Source organism: Aulonocara sp. 'chitande type north' Nkhata Bay, linkage group LG19 (genome assembly GCF_057382095.1).
Source record: "Aulonocara sp. 'chitande type north' Nkhata Bay isolate Kocher_YH1m ecotype deep benthic linkage group LG19, A_spYH_male_GT1.1, whole genome shotgun sequence".
Taxonomy (NCBI): Eukaryota; Metazoa; Chordata; class Actinopteri; order Cichliformes; family Cichlidae; genus Aulonocara; species Aulonocara sp. 'chitande type north' Nkhata Bay.
The window spans coordinates 30540195-30549306 of record NC_141362.1 but is presented as its reverse complement, the minus strand read 5'-3'; the positions used below and the strand labels follow the sequence as shown (position 1 = coordinate 30549306).

Here is a 9112-nt window from a genome sequence, read left to right as displayed (position 1 = left end):
ATTAAATAAGTTGTTTTTTATAAGTGAGCTAACTTGACAGCTTAAATTAAAAGTTTGAGCTTCAATTGGCTTCTAAGTAATTTGTAACCTAACACATCAGAAACCAGCAATCATGAAAAAAATAGCAAGCAGTACTGCAAATTATTGGTCAGTGTCACAAGTCTTTAACAACTCGCTCCACAGTCCTGTCTCCCTCTCCTCACCAACAGATGACTGCCCCTCTTGAGCCTGGTTCTGATGGAGGTTTATTCCTGTTAAAAGGGAGTTTTCCCTTCCCACTGTCGCCAAAGCCCTTGCTCACAGGGGCTTGTATGATAGTTGGAGTTTCTCTTATTATTGTGCGGTCTATAGCTTACAATATAAAGTGCCTTGAAGCTACTGTTCTTGTGACATTTGATTATATAAATAAAATTCAACTGAACACTGATGAGGGTTCCTTCAGCTGTGATTTGGACAAATTCTTTGAATTCTCTCAAAGAGATCAGCAGATGCACATCCCGTGTATCTGGAAAGTAATTGTGGAACCCACACATTAATAACATCTATCACTTCCCTCTTTGTTTTTACAGACAGCAGATTTCACTGGAACTGATTGTTGATTACCTCAGCAGTAGGCGTCACAATCTGTGACAGATTGTTGCTTAAATGCACTGACATATGACTGATTTAGACTGAACAGTGAGAATGGAGGAGACAAATGGTGGTTTTCAGACACTTGTCTATGAAGACGATTTGCACAAGGAAGAGTATCCTCCTTACCATCAGTCTAACAGGATACAAGGTATAATAATTCAAATTTTTATTCATTGCACTCCCATAGTCAGGTTTCTGATTCTTTTGATTGAAGTAGGTTTTACAGAGTTAAGATTTAATGACAGGACCTGATGATCTGAGACAACTACGTGTAAGGTTTACATGCTCTAACAGGATTTTTCTAATCATAAATAAAGAGTACAGAGCAGATGTTAAATAAACTACTAGTAAACAGTAATATTAAATCCTAAAATGATCACATTTTACTCTTTTAAAGCTTCAACCAAGTTATATGTGTGTTACCTGCCTTTAAGCTGAAAATTCATAATGTTCTGCCTGTTTAGTGTCCATGTTCACTATGAGTCCTGGGAGACGCCACAGACTGGCTGCAGCGTGCCTGGCGCTTCTTGCTGCTGTTCTTCTGATACTGAATGTTGGCCTGGGGATCCACTGTAAGTCATTATGAGTTATAGTGCACAGAAATGTTTTCATTATTAAATAATTTCTTTTTTGCAATTTAGCAAATGGTTATCAAACTTTGCCAATAGTCCAAAAAAAGAAAAAACTTCAGAAAAACTGAAAAAAGTCCTGATAATTTTTCTGCCAGAACACCTTCTGTTTTTTGTTTGTTTGTTTGTTTGTTTGTTTTAGTACACAACAAAATTGGTTTTTATTCTTTTCTTTTTATTCTCGTCAATTCCAAAACTGTACTAAAATATGCCGGCATCCATCTCCTCATAAAATGACTAAACAATAATTTACAATCTTTAAAATTTGAGCATTTTTATTTTCCTTGAAATTAGTTTGTCCTCATGTAAAGACATGGAAGTGACTTCAAAGTGTTGTCTTTAAACAGGATACCTGGCAAACATTAACAAAAAATGTAAGAATATTTAACAATATCCAGAATACATTTAAGCTGGAATCACTGCCTCGTGGTTCTTTGCATCAGCCAAATTTATAAGTTGTGGTTTCTATTCTTGTCTGTTGAATCATTGCATTTACTTCATCAATGAAGCCGAGACTACTTTATCCTAGATTAACACTGTAGGATCTCTACCTTACAATATGAAGTGACTTGAGATGAGAGTTGTTGACAGCTAAGCGGTGCTACATGAATAAAACTGAACAGATCAGTGATCCTGTGATTTAGGTTTATTAGAAAAAAAAGATCGATGACTGCAGCCCTCTCAGCACAAGGCTGACAGGACTTTCCCCCCCATATAATAAATAAATAAAACACAAAATAAAACATTAAAACAAAAAAGACAGATTACTATACTAAACTTCCAGATAGACTGCATCTACTGGATTTGTTTTGTCTACGCTTACCTTTCAAAGACAGTGAGGAGCAAAGTACAATTAGAAGTGTTTCTTCTGATGAAAACTTTTCATCAGCAGCAAAGGCATAAGGGTCACTTAAATGGATCACTTAAACTCCAGTTCAAGGTGCACATCTTTTTCTCTGCTGCGCTAAAGATGCTCTCAGCTGTTTAACTTTAGGGATGGAGAAAAGTTTGACATATTTCATGACCATTAAATATTAGCGAGGCCTCTGAGAATGAGGTCAAGCTCATGGACTGTAAATTTCAACAAATAAGACATTAATACGACAAACTGCTGAGTGACACAAGAGCCTAGGGGAAGGGCAAGCATGAAGTGAGATGCTGTGTGTGTGTGTGTACACATGTGCTCACACATGTTGGTACCTCTCTCCCCGTAGCAAAGTCCTGAATAAAGTCTGAATGTTCAGTCAATCAAGATCCATATGAGCTGTAAAGAAAATAACCTCAGCTTTTTCTTGGATGTTCAAAGTTTTTCAGTTCATACAGGAACATCAGCAGTCTGGGTGAATGTATCGCTGTTTACTTCCCCCGTCTCATTGAACCTGGTCAGGATGTGTTCAGAGGAAAAAAGAGGAACAGAAAGAATTTTAAAAAGTTAGGGTTTTTTTTGTTGCTCTTGTTTACTTTTAAGCCAAAAATAAAATGAATAAAGCTACAAGGTTTAATATTGAGAAACTTGAGGTGGAAAATGACTTGAGCATTGTATAATTCAAGTAACATACATTGAACATACCATCAAAAAGTAAAATAAATCATAACATTAAACTCACCTTGCTAAGTTGATCAGGCTTTTTGCTTCATCCCCTGAGACCAGCTGCACTGAAGCTTTTGTCCTCATCTTTTTCGCTCAGTGAGGTCTTTCCTTTCCTTGGCCATTCCTCTGCCAGCTGCCTTTGCACTGGAAAACCAAAGTGTGTGATCACAGGTGAAGTAAGGGATATTTTTCCAGTGCAGAGTTTAGAGTGCTCCATTTGGTGATAGCCGTTGAGCAACATTTCTAAGGATGTTGAAAAAGACAAATATTTCTGTTTACTATTAGGCAAAATCATCACATAAATCACATTTTCAACAAAAGTTAGAGCGAAGGCACAGTTACAGGGAAAATGTGTCTGTCTGTGACTAAATGTACTGAGGTGAGTAATTTGCTGCCAGCCTGCTTATTGATTCATTGTACTGATGCTACAATGATTTGTACAAATCTTGGAAATCTACAATAACATTTCTAAATAAAACTGATGATGTACAATGTTGTCAAACCACCTGATTTATAATATTGTTACTTAAGAATAAGAAAAGTAACTGATAGGTTTGTAGCTTGAACCCATCCGCTGGAACGTTGAAGACAATATACACTCAACAAAAATATAAACGCAACACCTTTGTTACTGCTCCCATTCCCCATGGGATGGACGTAGAGACCTAAAATTCATTCCAGATACACAATATAACCATCCCTCCCAAACAGTGGTCACAAATCAGTCCAAATGTGTGGTAGTGGGCACATCTGCTATATTGAGATAATCCATCCCACCTCACAGGTGTGCCACATCAGGATGCTGATCTGACATCATGAGTAGTGCACAGGTGTACCTCAGACTGCCCACAACAAAAGGCCACCCTGGAATGTGCAGTTTTTTGCGCTATTGGGGGTCTGGGGACCCAGAACCGGTCAGTATCTGGTGTGACCACCATTTGCCTCATGCAGTGCAACACATCGTCGCATGGAGTCTATCAGATTGTCAATTGTGGCCTGTGGAATGTTGGTCCACTCCACTTCAATGGCTGTGCGAGGTTGTTGGATATTCGTGGGAACTGGTACACGCTGTCGTATACGCCGGTCAAGCACATCCCGAACATGCTCAATGGGTGACATGTCCGGTGAGTATGCTGGCCATGCAAGAACTGGGACATTCTCAGCTGCCATCTGCCCTGAACAATGTGAACCATGATTCATCCGTGAAGCGCACACCTCTCCAACGTGCCAGACGCCATCGAACGTGAGCATTTGCCCACACAAGTCTGTTACGGCGACGAGCTGGAGTCAGGTCAAGACCCCGATGAGGACGACGGGCATGCAGTTGAGCGTCCCTGAGACGGTTTCTGACAGTTTGTGCAGAAATTGTTTGGTTGTGCAAACCAATTGTTCCAGCAGCTGTCTGGGTGGCTGGTCTCAGACGATCTTGGAGGTGAACCTGCTGGATGTGGAGGTCCTGGGCTGGTGTGGTTACACGAGGTCTGCGGTGGTGAGGCCGGTTGGATGTGCTGCCATATTCTCTGAAACGCCTGTGGAGACGGCTTATGGTTGAGAAATGAACATTCAATGCACGGGCGACAGATCTGGTTGACATTCCTGCTGTCAGCATGCCAATTGCATGCTCCCTCATTGCTTGTGGCATCTGTGGCATTTTGCTGTGAGACAAAACTGCACATTCCAGGGTGGGCTTTTGTTGTGGGCAGTCTGAGGTACACCTGTGCACTACTCATGATGTCAGATCAGCATCCTGATGTGGCACACCTGTGAGGTGGGATGGATTATCTCAATATAGCAGATGTGCCCACTACCACACATTTGGACTGATTTGTGACCACTGTTTGGGAGGGATGGTTATATTGTGTATCTGGAATGAATTTTAGGTCTCTACGTCCATCCCATGGGGAATGGGAGCAGTAACAAAGGTGTTGCGTTTATATTTTTGTTGAGTGTAATTACACTGCAAAGCAAGACACAAGTAGGCAAGCTTCTTCATGTTTCTCGTGCATGGGAGAGAACCGGACAGACGCCGTTCCTTCGCTTGACCCCAGTTGCTCTCGTCCGTTCTCCCGTACCACTGTTCTTTTATTGAGGTTACATGAATATGTATAAGTTCATTAACATATGACGTCTACATACACACAAAGAGTACCTTGCCTGTGTGTGTGTGTGTGTGTGTGTGTGTGTGTGTGTGTGTGTGTGTGGCCTGCTGATCAAAGGGTCAAACATCCTTGGTCAGGAAGAGGGTAGCCTCACCCTAGATGGTTCATCCTAGATAACACGGTGAGGAAGTCCTGCAGTTCATCTAAACAAAGAGCACTTAGACTAGAACAGACGCAACTACGTTAATCCTACCATAAAACAATAAGACACAGTATGACCTCTCATGCTCCCAAAGTGCTGTCTAATACACACAAAGTTTGCAGACTATCAAGGATCAAAACCTCTACCAATCTACAACTAATTACAAAACTCTAAGCATATATAAGTAAATATTTCTAAGCATAAATGACAATCAACAATACAAATCTAACAGTAACTGTATTCAACAATTGCAGATAACAAACTCACAGACACTCACCTCACGCTCGATGATACCGAACGCATCAGCAAAGAGCTCATCAACCTCCAGGACACTTACAAGACTGCAGTGGAAACCATGAAGGATGCCAGGAAGCAGCTGGACAGTGAGATGAGCCGTCAGACACAAACCAACTGGGAGCTTGAACACCAGACAAAACGAAGCAATGACTATAAAAGTCAGATGGAAAAAATCACAAAGGAAATTGAAGCCATGAGAACACGCTTATCAATGCTTAGTAAGACCGGTTTCATTGTTTCTGTATATGATACAATTGTAAAAGCATAATGATTTGTTTCATAATTTTCTATAATGGTGGTATTTTCTTTTGGAAACAGGCGATGGCTGCAAACACTGTCCTGCAGGATGGATTTTAATGAACTCTGTATGTTACTACTTCCCCTTGAAGTCAAATGAATTCAAAACATGGAAGGAATCCAGAGATTTCTGTCAGCTGCAGGGAGGAGATCTTATAATCATAGACAGCCAAGATGAAGAGGTTTGTTAGTATTTCTGTGGAGCGGTGTTCATGCAGATTTCTGAAAATTTATCTTTGGTTTTGTTTCTTTTTTCGTTAGAACTCAACAGTCAATTATTTGATAAATCATCAAGCTGCCCCGACACAAACTCGTGACCTGGTCTGGGAGTCTGACGTTCCTCGCCGTGTGATACCTTGGATGCCTCACAGAGACCCTGAGTTTCTGGATTGGATAAGCAGAAGAATAAATCATCAAGATACGCCTCATCCCCCAATGGGCTTCTGGATCGGACTGAGAGACGTCCATGAGGAAGGGACTTGGAAATGGTGGGATGGAACATTACTTGCTGAAGGGTAAGAGTTCAGTGTCATTTAAAATGACTGCTTTCATTTCAAACATGAAGAAATATAAACATAAACAACAAAAGTGTACTGTACATTGAGTTGTCTCCAACAACACTACACAGCTTATTTTACCTGCTAGCATGAGTTAGGAGGCATTATAAACTTATTTAATCCAATCCCTTTGATGCAATTAAAATTATCAGCTCAATATCATCTATATGTACAGCAATGACATATATGCACATATATGCATACATACAAATACACATCTCTATATGCACATACATATGTAATGCAATATGCAATGCACAATGCAAAACAACAATCTACATTACTACAGCAAAGGGTGTACCCGGCCTTTTCCGCCTACGGTGGCTGGGATAGGCTCCAGTCCCCCTGCTACGCTAAATTGATTAAATAGAATACAACAGATGAACATATACATTCGTACTTCTACTTTTTTATGTTTTCATTTTGTTTTAATTATACACTTAGTCCATTCTCCACATACAGATATACAAAAACTTCTTCTTGGTCTTTGAATACTGTGCATCTTTTCATTTAATGTAGCATGTAATGTAAGATTTGCTGGAAATTTCACATTAAGAATGAAAAGTACGTAAAGTAAAGTTTATATAGTTCTTTTTGAAGACATAAAAGCAACAAAGAACTGTACAAAAGTTAAAACACAATTAATATCAAGGTAATCATTTTTTGAAATAACAAAAGAATGTCAAGAGGAGGCCTGATTAAACGTATACACACGGTGAAACTTGTGTAAATCAGCGGTCAGTTGTGTTTGTCCTCCTGAAGGATAAATTACACGAATAAGATAAAAGGTGAATAACAATTAATGTGAATCGCGTGAAAGGAAATCCTGTCTCAGCAGTGTAACTTGTCGTTTGCTTCAGGTACTGGAATGATGGAGAGCCAAATGATATCAACAATGAGGACTGTGCAGCGCTGTATCCCAAAGCAAACTTCTACAAGAGCTGGAACGACGTTAAATGTGATGCCCAAATGAAATGGATTTGTGAAAAAGCACCAAAACCACTGAGCTAAAATATCTGCAATAATGCATCACAATCTTACATAAACACAAGTTGCTATCAGACAAATCTCTGTAAGCATTTAATAAACCTTTTAGCATATTAGCAAATCTTACAGCTAACATGAAAAAGCATTATTCAGCACATTTATATAAAGTAAACTGCTGTTTAAAACTGTTATGCCCATATGTGTACCCTGTATTTATCTACAGCAATGCTACAGTAAATTGTTAATTTACATTGCATACAGACTTACAGTGTTTTACATTATTAACACAATATTATACCAGTATGTCTGTTTACACCTCATCTGCTGATGAACACATTAAGAAACACTTGTGCCTGGTAACAATTAAAACTGCAGCTTTAATAACCTGTTTCTTTTAGCAGCCTGTGTACAAAAGGAAAGATGATAAATAGAGAGTCAAAGTCATTATTTATACTTTAGTCAGTATTTTTAACTGTAGAAAATATTTTGGAAGGCTAATAACATATTTCTGGAATATTTGAATTATATAAGACTTCAACTTAACTGGATTACTGGATAATTTAGAAACGAGATCAAGCATGTTGGTGAGCATCTGAAGGGATAATAAGTGAATTTTGTGGCTGCTTCCTGTTATTCATTTTAGGCCTGACAGAGTAGCTGCTGTCCATCACGTGTACAGCGCATGATATTATCAGTTTACTTCTTTAAAAGAGTTAGAATATGTTCCTCTAAAAATCATAACTTTTGAAAAACAGTTTCTAAGACAAATGTAAATGTCAGAAACAATCTAAATAAAGAGAGAGCATATCTGCAGAGGGAAAACAGTGTCTGAGAATATTTAATGAATCGTATATTTCACATTCAAAAACTAATTTCTGAGTGTGCTAAGGCAGCATAATTGTGACAAAGGTGAGGGATGTATGAAATATTCTCTTTACCAAAATAGTTCAAACTCATGTTTATTTAAACTTCTTCAGTTCCATGAATGAAGTCTGCATTTCAGTCATTAACTGTCATCACAGGGATGCTTTTTACCAAATTTTCAGCACCAGTAGTGGCTCGTTTGAACATTCTTTCTAGTTATGGTGCTAAGCTTTCCATCTCTAGGTAGGTCCACGACAAGTTTAGCACAAGACACAGTGAGACATGAATGGGCAAATGAATGGTGGTAATGAGGAGACCACCCACATGTACCAATCAATAATGTGCACAAATCATTATGAAATTCTGCTTCAGCTTACAAAAGTTATGTGCACTTTTGTGGCATTTACATCTCTTTGGTTGAGATAAAAAAGCCAGAAGATGGTTACGACTGAACAAATGAGTCACAGGATAAAAAGCACAACAAAAGAGGAGTTTGATGTGGCTAATGTGATCGTACTGCAGTTCAGATTTTCAGAATCTTAAATGAGCTGGTTGGAAATGTTAAGTCTAATTATTGAATGTTGTCATTGTGTTTCTTAAATCTGTAAGGTGTTAGTTCAGTCTATAGGATCAAGACATTCCTTTGTCTCTGACCACCTCTCCAGCTACTCTGTGCTGGGGGAGGATTATTGTAGACACATCCCTTGTGAAGATTCTGTTTCTTGTGTGGTAAGCTTCCTGCCCTTTTGTGGCTTCACTGTGTTGTGCATGGTGAACCAATACAGGAATTGAACCATATATTGGGTGTGGGGGAGATTACCATTTTATGACTAAGGATGTTGTTAGAAACAGTTGGAAGTCACGCACACAGAAACACATATTCTCACATGACACACACACACACGTTCTTGCACATGCATACCGATGTTTATACATACACACACATAGTGCCTTGT

General features: G+C 39.0%; 1 protein-coding gene across 1 annotated transcript; it reads left to right on the top strand.

Annotated features, from left to right (window-relative positions):
* Positions 1-684: 684 nt before the first annotated feature.
* Positions 685-7817, top strand: LOC147307370 (uncharacterized). Its single transcript, XM_086274695.1, has 6 exons — positions 685-781; positions 1098-1205; positions 5409-5669; positions 5770-5930; positions 6010-6263; positions 7166-7817. Exons 1-6 carry the CDS (start codon positions 685-687, stop codon positions 7314-7316), a joined length of 1032 nt encoding a protein of 343 aa, XP_086130821.1. The 3' UTR covers positions 7317-7817.
* Positions 7818-9112: the final 1295 nt, after the last annotated feature.